At 37.4% G+C, this 14,128-nt stretch overlaps 1 protein-coding gene and 1 long non-coding RNA gene across 4 annotated transcripts in view; both read left to right on the top strand.

The window, feature by feature from the left end:
• The window catches only part of LOC309636906, a 382,209-nt gene that overhangs the window by 143,689 nt on the left and 224,392 nt on the right, over nucleotides 1–14,128 (top strand). The window lies entirely within an intron of this gene.
• FBXO3 (F-box protein 3) overlaps nucleotides 1–14,128 on the top strand; it is a 32,762-nt gene that overhangs the window by 1,379 nt on the left and 17,255 nt on the right. For all 3 annotated transcript variants that reach the window (XM_082410533.1, XM_082410531.1, XM_082410532.1), the window contains exons 2-3: nucleotides 3,144–3,233; nucleotides 5,172–5,335. In XM_082410533.1, the coding sequence (XP_082266659.1) occupies nucleotides 3,144–3,233; nucleotides 5,172–5,335 (254 nt within the window). The remainder of the gene's footprint in view (nucleotides 1–3,143; nucleotides 3,234–5,171; nucleotides 5,336–14,128) is intronic.

Below are 14,128 nucleotides of genomic sequence, written 5' to 3'. Positions count from 1 at the left end.
TTGATCTGTGGGCCACGTTGCTTCCAGAGTGATTTTTCTAAGACAGGTCTGGCTGTCATCCTCCTTAAAAACCTATAATGCCCCTTGTTATTTACAGATTATAACTTAAACTTCTGGGAGCATTTAAGGCCCTTATTATTTGGCATAGTCTACTCTGGCCAAATAGACCTCTGCCAGCACACTTGTGTTTTTTGTTCTGTGGCTTAAACTCTTGACCCTGCCTGGAATGCCATGCCCCCTTCTTCTCAACCTGGCAAGATGGAATTCCTTTAAGGACCCCCTCTCCTGAGTCCAGTCTCTACCTTTCTCCTTTCTCTGCAGAAGGAGAGGTATTTACCATACCAGATAGATTATGCATTTCTTAAATGTGAAGACTGTCTTGTTTATCTTTGCAGTCACCATTTATTCAACAGATTTTCTTTTTTTGAGTGCCTGCTGTGTGCCAGCCTATTAAATGTTGGGGAAACAATAGTGAACAAGACAGACAAGGCCCCTCTCATAAGCTTACAGTCTAGCGGGCAAGATGGAAAACAAATAAGTACGTAATTACAAGAGCTGCTGTGTGCTACGAAGGAAGTGAACCAGTTGGTCTGTTAAGGAATTGATTCAAATTGGAAGGAGCTGCCATATATGACAGATAACATGGAGCAATCCTGGCAGAAGGAATGGTGTTTTCAGAAGCTGATTGGACAATAGCATAGCCTGTTGGAGGAGCTAGAAGACTGGTGTTGCAGGAATTAGGGAATGATTCACAGGCAGAGAGGCTTGAGAAGAGACTAGTGAGATCATGCAGGACCTTGTAAAACAAGGTGAGGAGATCAGATTTTATTTTAAATGCTTTTGGTAGAAATCAACATTTTAAACAGAAGTGATCCCTCCATAAATGTTTGTGGAAGTGAACTGAGTTGAATACTGTATTAGGGTTCTTGAGAGAAGCAGAACCAATAGAGAGAGAGAGAGAGAGAGAGAGAGTGTGTGTGTGTGTGTGTGTCTGTGTGTGTATGGTTTTTTATAAGGTATTTGCTCATGAATTATAGAGGCTGAGAAGTCCTACAGTCTGCCAAATGCAAGCTGGAGACCCAAGAAAGCTGGTGGTATAGTTTGAAGGGCTGAGAGCTGGAGAGCTGATGGTGTAGATCCCAATCTGGGTCTGAAGGCCTGAGAACCAGGAGTGCCGAGGGCAGGAGAAGATCAGTGTCTCAACTTAGCGGTCAGACAGAGAGCAAATTCAACCTTCCTCTGCCTTTTTGTTCTATTCAGGCCCTCGATGATTGGAAGGTGCCAACCCACATTGGAGAGGGCCATCTGGCTAACTTAGTCCACCAATTAAAATGCTAATCTTTTCTGGCAACATCTCACAGACACATCAAGAAATAATGTTTAGGGGCTTCCCTGGTGGCTCAGTGGTTAAGAATCCGCCTGCCAATGCAGGAGACACGGGTTCGATCCCTGGTCCGGGAAGATCCCACATGCCGCAGAGCAACTAAGCCCGTGTGCCACAGCTACTGAGCCTGCGCTCTGGAGCCCACGAGCCACAACTACTGAAGCCCGCGTGCCTAGAGCCCGTGCTCCGCAACAAGAGAAGCCACTGCAATGAGAAGCCTGCGCACCACAAAGAAGAGTAGCCCCCGCTCATTACAACTAGAGAAAGCCCGCACACAGCAACGAAGACCCAACGCAGCTAATAAATAAATAATTAATTAATTAATTTAAAAAAAAATAATGTTTAACCAGCTATCTGGGCATCCCTTAGCCCAGGAAAGTTGACACAAATGCCATAGAATTTTATGCACAGAAAAGTTTCCAGTGTACTGCAACTTCTTTCCTGTAGTTTATAGCCCAAATTTGTCAGGTGTCCTGCCCATTGCTAAGCTCTGAAGGTTATGGTACATATTTGCTGAACTGGATTGGGTTGGATTGAATTAGTCCATTGGGATCATTATGTAATATAAACTGCATAGTTTGAATCTCGCTGTGTATCAGAATTACATGTGGCACTTTTTAAATATACACATGCCTGAGGTACAGATCTCACCCCATGCCAACTGAGTCAAAAGCTCTAAGACAGTAGTTTTCATCCTTGACTTGCATCAAAAATCACTTTTGGTGCATATTCCAGAGATTCTTTTATGTTAACTCTTGGGACAGTGATGGACTCTGAATTCACAAAACTGGAAGGATTCCTATGTTTGCAAATGTTAGTTTGGGCATCTCCTGAGCTTGGCAGAAAAGGATGAGGATTATGTTTGTATAAAATCTGAAAAATGAACAAAGGCTAATCTGTTTACCATCAGTTGTTTTTTAACATGCCCCACTTATGGCCTTGACAAATCCCATGTGATTTAAGATTCCCTTAATTGATTAGCTATTGCCCAAGTGAAATCTTTTATACCTACTTTCTATAACTTGTGATTTTTCTTCTGAAAGGATAGAAATGCATTTTTTAAAATCTTAAGTTCATTCTTTTTGCAAATTAATTATGTAGGGTAGGATTTACAGGATTCAAGCACTATTGTGTTAGAAATCTCTGTATAAAAAGAAAATTATTTGTTTCTAACATTCCAAATTTTTGAGCAGCTGATACTAACTTGAATAACTATGGATATTGAATCAGAATTGAGAATCTGACACCTTTTATAGGTGGGCTTTCCAATAGTTGCTATAGTTAAAATGTGTTTTTGGCTGTAATATTTCTTTCTGTTAAGAAACAGAACAAACAAAAGCCCTGTGTATTTAGTATCAAATGTCACAGCTCTTAAAAAGAAAAAGCACTTTGTTTACACCTGAATAACGTTTCTATATGTAGAAATGATTACTGCCCCAATAATAGATATAGGAAAGCTCTTTGATTTGAAATTAACTCCAATGGTTTATATGTTTTATAGACTTTCGTATGAAAATTACAATTGTAGACATTTTGTGGTTTGTGAACTCAAATAGTTAAGATTTCACTACTCACAAGGTAATTATACTAGCTAACATGTTAAACAGGTTTTAGAAAAGATTGTTTTGCAGTTATAAAGGTAGATAGTGGCAGAAAAGCAAAAGGAATAAAACAAAACTTAACATTGAATATTTTCATCTTACTTTTAAATTGTTTTCTTGTTTTCTTTTATACTAACCGTGAATCTGGTTACTGCCAGTTGTTGCTATGTCAGTCGAAGACTTAGCCAGCTATCAAGTCACGATCCGCTGTGGAGAAGACATTGCAAAAAATACTGGCTGATATCTGAGTGAGTATTTGGGAAATGTATTCTTGAAATTTGGCCCTTGGCTTTCATTGATGCCACTCTATCCTGATTCTCCTCCCTAACCCTTGTCTCTTTAACTCCTTTGGTGGCCTTTCTTGTGCCTGCCAGTAAATGCAGGTGTTCTCCAAGCTGCTGCCCTTGGCTCACTACTCTTCTCTCTCTGTGAAGTCTCCTGCATGCACTGTTGCACTTTGTAGAGACTACTTGTATGCTTCTAACTCCCAAACCTGAGTGTCCACCCCTAACATTCCCACTGAGCTCCAGATTTCTTTGCACAGCTGTCTGCTGGATCTTTCCACTGGATGACCCACAGGGTTCACTGAATTCAGTAAATTTTAATAAATTTGATAGAATAAAAGGGTAGATGACAGAAGGTGGGAGTTGGGAAAGATGAAAGAGGGTAGGATTGCTAGTATCTTTTTCTTAGGTTGAGGGGAGTCAGGTAGTGACTGAAGTTGGTGAAGCAAGAAATAGAGGTTTAAATATATTACTTAAACCTGCAAGCTACTCAACAGAACTAAAAATTAATAACAGAGCCTCCAAACATTGGGAGGAGGAAGAATGGGGAAGAGGGAATTTTAAGTATTGCTATATCCTGATCTTTTACTTTGGGGTATCAGTAGATAGATATAAAATTGATAAACCAAGAACTAGAGGCATAAACATTTAGAATTATAGAGATAACTTCCAGAAATAACTAAAGATTCCTTTGAGAGGTTGGACTTAGAACAGGAGACTGCCTAGTTTTTCATCTTAAGTCCTTTAGTACTTTTTGGGTTTAATAATATATATGTATATTACTTAGATTAATAAAAAGATACTTGCCTTCCACCACTGCCCCCACCCCGAAAAACACACGCACATGTATACAACACCCTGAATTGTTCTTTTCCTCGTCCCTAAACCTGAGCCTCCTGCATCCATATCTTCATAGCAGTACCATCCATCCCGCCCTCCAAGCCAGAAACAGGAATCATTCTAGATCTCTTTTCTCCTTCTGTCCCTACGTTCATTCAGTTACCAGGCTTTTCTGATTTTAGCCCCTGTATATTTCTTGAATCTTTCTTCTCATTTCATCTAGCCACCACAGTTTTAGCTCAGTTCATCATCTCTTACCAAGACTGCTGCAAAACCCTTCCAGTCCGTCTCTGTGGCTCTAGTGTACACGCTTCCCAAACCACAACCACAATTCTGCTCTTTTAACTCTCCTGTTAAAACTCTTCAGTGGCTCTCCATTCCCTACAGGATAAGGTCAACCTCATTAGTATGTTACCTTAAGGCCCTTTCTGGCTGCCTTATCCTGTACCACTTCTGACTCTTAAATTTATACTTCCTTCTTTCTCCCTGATTAGATTATACATTTTTGAAGGCAAAAAATGTGCCTTACTGTTAATGTCCTCAGTGGCTAAGTAGACAGTAAATGTTTGTGGAATTGTACCAAATAGGAATGTTGAATCATGTGATTCCTTTGATATGCTATATGATTCTCTAGCTAATCCAATGTAGATAAGCTAGATTAATATTATTGTATCATTAGATTCTAAATATTCTCTAAAATAGAAAAATTAAATATATGTTTAAAAATTGTATAACTGGTATGTTTTTAGGAGTAAGTTGAAATTCATATCCCATATACTATTCACATTATATCTTATCAAGGATTAGAAAACTTAGGAAAAAAAATAAGTAGAAAGTGAGAAAATAAGTGACTCATAATCCCACCATGCCAGCAGTAACTTGTTAAATTTTTTGATGTATGTGTCACTTTTTGTTATCTAGTCTTCATTTGTAGCTAAAATAAATGAAAATGAAGACAAAAGTAACCACAAATTCCCAAAAAAGTGTGTTGGTATAAGTGTCTAAAATATATGCTAATTTCATTTCAAAAGATTTTTAATTTTATTTTTTAAATCTATTTAGGGAAGAGAAAACACAGAAGAACCAGTGTTGGAAATCCCTCTTCATTGATACTTACTCTGATGTAGGAAGATATATTGACCATTATGCTGCTATTAAAAAGGCCTGGGATGATCTCAAGAAATATTTGGAACCCAGATGTCCTCGTATGGTTTTATCTCTGAAAGGTATTGGGAGTGCAGGGTCTCCCTTCCCCATTTTAGTTACATAGCATAAATAGGTTAAATAACTTTGGTTTCTATCATCTGTGCTAATCTGTGTTACTCCAGCATTATCTGTAATTCACCATTCACATTTGGTCAAGCACGTAGAAAGCCTAATTTGCTAAAAGGACCCTGGTTCTAGTGCTTGCCCTATTTTTGCCTACCTCAGCATCCCCATGATTATTAGAAGTGAAAGCTGAACTCTTTTTATCCTTACATTTGTTTTACATAAAGAAACTAGTAATGTTATTGCTTGAGGATAACTTGTAATTTCTTTTAAAAGACTTTTTTTTTTAATTGAAAAATTGCCTGCTGTATCAACCCTCTTCCCTCTTTTTAGTACAAGTAAATGTTTATAGACAATCTAATATTTGAAAGACCAAATATTACAGGCCGGGTCTTTAAGCATGTAGGAGCAGCATAATAGAGTCGGGAAAACTTTCGTCCCTATTTTGACATTTACAGAATAACGAAAACTAAGATTTGAACTGAGGTCTATTTGACCCCAGAATCTATGCTCTCTCTACTATACTATTATTGTCCAATTTTGGCAAGAAATATTAACAAGCTATTTCCCATTACTTTGATTTTTAAATTTATGCCCAAGAAATACATAAATGGACTGCAGATATATTGCTACTTATCTGCTTTAGCCGCCAAGTTTTTTTCAAGTTTCTCCACTAAAAGGAATTTTATATGTGTTTTGGTTTTTCTAAGCTGAAATTGGGATCAGTTCTTCTCAAATGTATACCTTTTGAACTAAGGACTCTTTTGAAACGGCATTCCTTTTACATTTCATATTTCTGCTGTACATTTCCATGCAAATATGAATTTCATACAAATCATGATTGCATGACCAGGTACTTAAAACTGAATTGCTAGGAGGTAGAAGAAAGAATGATTTGGCAGAGAGAGTACAGCTTTGAAAGAAAGTACCCTTGATTCATATTTTTAATAGCTTTTTTCCTTGGAAGAAAAGAAAAATATTATCCACTTGGTGTGTGGGGTTAAATAATTTCAAGAGGAAAATAATTCAGAAAATAGGTATTTGGTAATGATAAGTAAAATATGTAAGGGTTTGCAATAGCTGTTATTTATTAAACACAAAGCTAGGTACTAAGCTAAGTACTGTATATTATTCCATTTAAGTTGCCAAAATCCTATGAGGTAGGTAATTACTATTCTCATTTTATAGGTGAGCTACCTGAGGCATAAAAGGCTAAGTAAGTTGTTTGCCATCACAAAGGAGAGCAGAGCCAGGATTTGAATATAGGGCTGACTCCAGAGATGTGGTCTTACCAGCTGTTGAAGGGAGAGAAGACCTATCCTATTTTGTTTAGAATGTCTTAGGAGTATTAAAGAGCTAGTCTAATATTAGAATATTTGGAATACGGGAATATAGACCTGGTTCTCCTTTGAGGCACAGAGCTACCAGGAAAGGAAGAAACTAAGGATACATAGCAGCTTCTTCCTTTTTCCTTTTTCTTTATTTTTTTTATTTTTTAATTTTTTGAGGGGACACTCGATTGGTATTCCCAGGCTCCCTGCTCACTGTTTTGTACTTAATGGTTGAAGGTGAGGTTGTCAGAGAATTCCTTGTCAGCCCCTGTTTTACTCCCAGGCGCCAGTTCTCTGGGGTCTTTGCCATGAATTGGAATAGGACAAAGGCTCTGATATCTAGAAAGCTGGGGATTCTATTAATGTAGACCTATGAGTTTTAGGACTGAATCAGGAAACTAGCTGCTCATCTCAGGGGCCATAGTCCCTGACTCAGTTTCAAGGGTACAGAGATCACAGATAGGAAGGAAACTTGGAAAGCAAATAGGCACTGGGTTTGGGAAAATTTTTATTAAGTATCTTGAAATTATACTATATTGATGTACATTCTACCAATCTATCTCATGGTATATATCACATATCTTTGAATTTCATATTAACCTTAAGTATTGGCTTAAAATTTTAGAGTCAGAAGGGACTTTTAGAGATCATTTAGACCAGGGATTAGCAAACTTTTTCTTTAAATGACCAGATAGTAGGTATTTTAGGCTTTGAAGGACAGATGGCCTCTGTCACAACTATTTAACTCTGCTATTGTGGGAAAGCAGCCATAGACAATACAACAACAAATGGGTGTGGCAATGTTCCAAGAAAACTTTATTTATGGAAATAGGCCGCAGGCCAGAATTTGGCCTGCAGGCTGTAGTTTGTGGATCCCTGATTTATACCAGCCCTTTCATTTTACAGGTGAAGGAACAGGCTCAGAGAGTTTAGGTGACTTATTCAGGGTCCCATAGCTAGTGAGTAACAGAGATAGAACTCTAATCTAGGTTTCTTGGCTCCTAGTAATCTTTTCACTGCTTCCTCATACAGATAGGCTAGGGGCAAGGGAAGTACATAAACACTTATTGTATGCCAGGAAAGCACTTTATTAAGCACATGAAGCTTATTTAATCCTCACTGTAATTCTCTCCGGTAGGTGGTATTATCTTCTGTTTTGCAGATGAGGAAACTGGATTAAAGAGATGAAATAACTTGCCAGAGATCACAGTCAGTGTAGTCATTCCTTGGTATCCACCAGGGATTGGTTTCAAGACCTGCTGAGAATATTGAAATATGCAGATGCTCAAGTCCCATAGTTGACCCTTTGTATCCTTGAGTTCCACATCCGGATACAGAAAGCCAGCTGTAATTGGTAGAGCTGAGATTTGACCCTGGTCTGTCTGGCTCCCAAATTCTATTATAGTAGGATGCCCCTCTAAACGTATTTCCTTATATTTGTCTTTTGCCATGTTTGCTTGTTGTTATTTTACTTTTTTTTCTGCCTTGCTCTCTTTTCAAGAAATTCTTGGTTTCTTAATGTTACATGTTAAATGTCCAACATGTAGCACTAACTATATAAATATTAGTGTTTTTTTTCTCATTCACCTTCTGGTTCAGGCAGCTATTCAGCTTGTTTTCTTTTGTATTGAACTTTTTAAAAAATAAACTTTTCATTTTGTAGTAATTTTAGATTACAAGGCAGTTGCAAAGATAGTACAGAGAATTTCTGTACACCCCTCACCCAGTTTCAGTTTCCCCTAAAGTACCAACCCATGGGGCATTTGTCAAACTAAAGTCTTCACTGGCACATTACTACTAACTAAATTCTAGACTTTATTCAGAATTCACCGGATTTTCCATCAGTGGAATCCTTTTTCAATTCCTGCATCCAATCCAGAATACTACATTGCATTTAGCTGTCATGTCTCCTTAGTGTCCTCTGGTCTGTGGACACTTCCCAGTCTTTCTTTGTCTTTCACACCGTTGACAGTTTGAAGGAGTACTGGTCAGGTATTTTTTTTTTTTTTAAATGAAGTATTTATTTATTTTTTAATATTTATTTATTTAATAGCTCCTGACTTATTTATTTATTTATTTGGCTGTGTTGGATCTTCGTTTCTATGCGAGGGCTTTCTCTAGTTGTGGCAAGCGGGGGCCACTCTTCATCACGGTGCGCGGGCCTTTCACTGTCGCGGCCTCTCTTGTTGCGGGGCACAGGCTCCAGGCGCACAGGCTCAGTAGTTGTGGCTCACGGGCCTAGTTGCTCCGCGGCATGTGGGATCTTCCCAGACCAGTGCTCGAACCCGTGTCCCCTGCATTGGCAGGCAGATTCTCAACCACTCCGCCACCAGGGAAGCCCCCTGGTCAGGTATTTTGCAGAATGTCCCTCAAACTGACTTTGTCTAAAGTATTACTCATGATTAGACTGGAGTAATGTGTTTTCAGGTTACCAGCGAGGTGAGGTGTCTCTCTCATCACACAGCTGGGGGTGTGTGATATCCACAGCCTATCACTAGTGATGTTAACCAACCTATAGAAATGTGCACAGATCATAAGTGTACAACTCAGTGAATTGTCACAAGGTGAACGTGCCCATTGTAACACCTGTCAGGTCAAGAAGTAGAATAATTATGTGTACCTAGAACCCTCCGTCTTTCTCAGGGGTAACCACTATCCTGATTGCTAATGCCACTGAGTAGTTTTCTCTCTTTTTGAACTTTATATAATTGGCATGATTAAGTATGTTTTTTGCGTGAATTATTTCTGTTTCATTTTGTGAGATTCAGCAGTGTTGTGTGTAACAATATTTTGTTCATTTTTGTTACAGTATAAATACTACATTATATGATTAGACCACAATTTATACATTCATTCTACTGTTGTTGGATATTTGGGTTGTTTCTGGTCTTTGACTATTACAAATAATGCTGTAAATCATTTTTTTTTTAGAAAATTATTTATTCTCCCTTTTTATTTGTTTATTTATTTTTGGTTGTGTTGGGTCTTCGTTTCTGTGCGAGGGCTTTCTCTAGTTGCGGCGAGCGGGGGCCACTCTTCATCGCAGTGCGCGGGCCTCTCACTGTCGCGGCCTCTCTTGTTGTGGAGCACAAGCTCCAGACACGCAGGCTCAGTAATTGTGGCTCACGGGCCTGGTTGCTCCGCGGCATGTGGGATCTTCCCAGACCAGGGCTCGAACCCGTGTCCCCTGAATTGGCAGGCAGATTCCCAACCACTGCGCCACCAGGGAAGCCCTGTAAATCATTTTTGATGTACATATGAACATATTTCTATCAGGTAAATATATAGGATTGCGTTTGCTGGGTTGTATAGTGTGCTTGTATTAAACTTCAGAAGATACTGTTAATTTTCCAAAGTGGTTTTACCACTTTACATTCCTACTAGGACTTTAATGTTGTCATTCTTTTTATTTTAGCCCTTCTAGTGGGTGTGTAGTGGTGATTTTAATTTGCATTCCTTTAAGTATGTAGAATGATAGTTTTATCTCTAGCTTTCCAATCCCTATATGTCATTTCTTTATTTTTCTTGCTTTATTGAACTGGCTAGAACCTTCAGTGCAGTGTTGGATAGAAATGATAATAGTGAGTATCCTTATCTTTCTGACTGCAGAGGGAAAGCTTTCAACATTTCTCCTTTAAAGATGATGTTTGCTGTAGATTTTTAGTAGACACTCTTCAGCATGTTGAAGAAAGTCCCTTCTGATCCTAGTTTGGGAAAAGGGTTTTTTGTTTCTGTGTTTTAAACAGATAATTGAGTTTTATCAAATGCCTTTCCAGCCTTGTCATTATCATATGATTTTTCTACTTCCTTCTGTTAATGCTCTGAATTACATTGATTGATTTTTCTGAATGTTAAACCAATTTTGCATTCTTGGAATAAACTTACTTTGCTTGGAATGTATTATCTTTTTTATGTATTGTTGGATTTGATTTGCTAGTATTTGGGGTTTTTACATCTATGCTCATGAGAGAGTTTGGCCTGTAATTTTCCTTTCTTGCAATGTTCTTGTCAGGTTTTGGTATCAAGATGATGCTGGCCTTGTAAACGAGTCGGGAAGTGTTGCCTCTTTTTCTGTTCCCTGGAAGAGTTTATGTAAGCTTGGTCTTATTTCTTGTTTAAATGATTAGTAGAATATACCAGTGAAGGCATTCAATCCTGGAGTTTTCATTGTGGGAAGGTTTTAAATTAAGGATTCAATTTCTTTATCAGATGTAGGACTACTCAGATTTTCTACTTAGTCTCATGTCAGTTTTGATAAGTTGTGTTTTTCTAGGAAATTGTCTACTTCATCTACATTTTCTAATTTATTGCCATAAAGTTTTTCATAATTATCCTCTTCGTAATGCTTGTTGGCTCTCTAGTGATTTCACCTTTCCATTTCTTATATTATTTGTGCTTTCTCTCTGTTATTCTGGATCAGTTTTGCTAGGTAGGAGCTAATCAGTTTTATTAGTCTTTTCAGAGAACTGGCTTTTACCTTTGTCAGTCCTCTCTATGTTAATATCTTATTTCTTATTTCATTAATTTCTCTGATTACTTCTCTTTGAGTTTACTGTCACTTTTCTCCTGACTTGAGATTATTACTTAGATCATAGATTTTTCAGCCTTCCTTGTTTTCTTCAAACGCATTTAGGGGTATAAATTTCCCTTTAAACATATCTTTAACTTCATCCCACAAGTTTTAATATGCTGTATTCTCATTAACATGCAGTTCAAAATATTTTGTGATTTCTTCTTTGACCCATGGATTATATAGAAATGTATTGCTTGATTTCTAAATATTGGGGGCTTTTTTAGTAATCTTTTTAATGTAATTTATATTTTAATTCCACTATGATCAGAGAATATACTCTATATGAGTTCAGTCATTTGAAATTTATTGTGATTTGTTCTGTGGTCCAGCATATAATTTATCTTGGCAAATGGTCCATGTATACTTAAAAAGAATGTATATTCTGCCATTCTTGCCATTTAGTACTATGTATATGATTAGGCAAAAACTGTTGATCTTGTTCAAATCTTCTGTACTCTTAATGAGGTTTTTGGTCTCCTTGTTCTGTTAGTTACTGAGAGAGGTATGTTAAAATTTCTCACTGTGGTAGGCAGAGTTCTGAGATAGGTCCCAAGATTCTCACCCACTGTGGTACGTGCCTGGTATAATGATAGCTTCCCCTTGAGTGTGAGTTGTACAATGGATATAATTGATTTCTGTCTTGTGATTAGGTCATATTAGATGACAAAAGGGTTTTACAGATGTAATGAAGGTCCCAAATTAGTTGCATTTGAATTAATCATTAATCAAAAAGGAAATTATCCTGAGCAGGCCTGACCCAGTCAGGTGAGCCCTTAACAGGAACTGGGCCCTTCCAGAAGTCAGAGAGATTCAAAGCCTGGGTGTGTCTCCTACAGGTCATGAATAAGCAAACTGGCATGTTGTGGAGAGGGTCAGGTGATAAGGAATGGCAGGTGGCTTCTAAGAGTAGAGAGCCTCAACCTGCAACTGCAAAGAACTGAGTTCTGCCAACAACCAGTGAGTTTGGAAGAGAACCCCAAGCAAAAGATGCATAAGGTGCACTAGCAGCCCCAGTTAACACCATGATTTCAGCCTTGTGGGACCTGAGCAGAAGATCCAATTCAGTCATGCCCAGAATTCTGACCTACAGACACTGTGAAATAATAAATGAGTGTTATTTTAAGCAGCTAATATTGTGGCAGTAGAAAACTAATACACCCATTATGACTACAGATATATATTTTTTCCATTTTAATTCTGTCCTTTAAAAAAATATATTTTGAAGCTGTGTTATTAGATGCACAAAATTAAACTTATAATACCTGTGTAGTGAATTTAACCTTTTTGCCATTACAAAAAGTCCTCCATTACCTCAAATAATGCTATTTGCCTTAAAGTCTATTTTGTATGATTTTAGTAGAGCTATTTTACCTTTCTTTTCTGTATCTACATCTTTAAGATATGCCTCTTGTATATGATTGTGTTTTGTTTTTCATCTGGTCTGTTAGTCTGTCTTTTAATTAGATTATTTAGTCTGTTTATATTTAATGTAATTACTAATACATTTGAGTGTAAATATACCATGTTTCTATTTTATATTGGTGCCACCTGAGCAGGTATTCCTTTTTTGCATTCTTCTTAATTATCTTTTATTCCATACTCCCTTTCCTTTCTTATTTATCTAACTTTTTTTTAGTGATTAGCCTAGAGATTAAAACATGCATCTCTGACTTAAAGTCTATTGTAAATTAGTATTTTTACCACTTCCTGAACAATGAAAGAACCTTAGAATACTTTAATTTCAATTACTTCCCTCCTGTCTTTTGTATTATAGTTTTGTGATTTTAGTTTTCAACATATTTTATATCCTTGAAAACATTATTATTATTTTACATGTTCAATATTATTTTAGATTTACCTGCATATTTACCTTTTCTGGTTGCACTTTATTTCTTCCTGAATCTTCATGCTTCCATCTGGGATAATTTTTCTTCTGCCTGAAGAATTCCTTTTTGTTTTGTTTTGTTTTGTTTTGTTTTTAACGAGGGAATGCTATTGCTGAATATTTTCAGATTTTTTTTGTCGAAAAATATATTTATTTCATCTTCACTTTTGAAGTATATATTCACTGGATATAGAATTCTAGTCAGCACTTGAAGATACCATTCTTCCAGCTTCTATTGTTCTGTTAAGAAGCTGTCTTATTGTTGTTCTTCTGAAGATGACTGTGGCTTTTCCCCTTCTCTGGCTGCTTTTAAGATTTCTCTTTGTCTTTGATTTTCAGCAGTTTTCCAGTAATGTGTCTAGATAATGATTTTCTTTGTAATTATTCTCCATGGGGTTTATAGTGCTTCTTAAATCTATGGTTTGATGTTTTCATCAATTTTGGAAAATTCTCTCAACCCTGTGGTACTGCTGAAAGCTTTGCTCAGCTTCTTGGCCTCTCAGCCTCATGTTTGCTTTCAGAAGTGGCAACTGCCTCAAAGACAAGGTGGCTCCAAAGCCCTGGCTAAACTCTCAGTTTCCCTGTTCTTCTGGACCAACCTCCCCCCACCCCAAGCCTGCCAGTTCTCACTGTCTTTGAGGTTCTCCAAAAGCCTTGAAACCAATTTTCTGTTGTTCAGTTTTTTCTAGTTCTCAGCAAAACATTTGGTCCAACAACCTGGTGGGCCATTGCTGGGAGTGAATCTCTTCTCTTAGTATTTGTAATTACTGCTTTTTAAAGCTAGAATATATGGCAAGCTTATAAACATGAAAATCAAATTCAAGGTAATGGCCTCCTCACAGCATGAACCTACACCTATGTCCTATATTTCCCATTAAGAGACTAGGTTAAGACTCTTGAACAACGTCCATTTAGAGAACTTCTGGAGAGTTCTTTAAATAGAGAAATTTGAGTATATTAG

This window comes from Balaenoptera physalus, assembly GCF_965194825.1.
Source record: "Balaenoptera physalus genome assembly, chromosome: 10".
Lineage (NCBI taxonomy): Eukaryota > Metazoa > Chordata > Mammalia > Artiodactyla > Balaenopteridae > Balaenoptera > Balaenoptera physalus.
The sequence above is the reverse complement of the archived record's forward strand: the minus strand, read 5'-3'. Positions and strand labels throughout refer to the sequence as shown.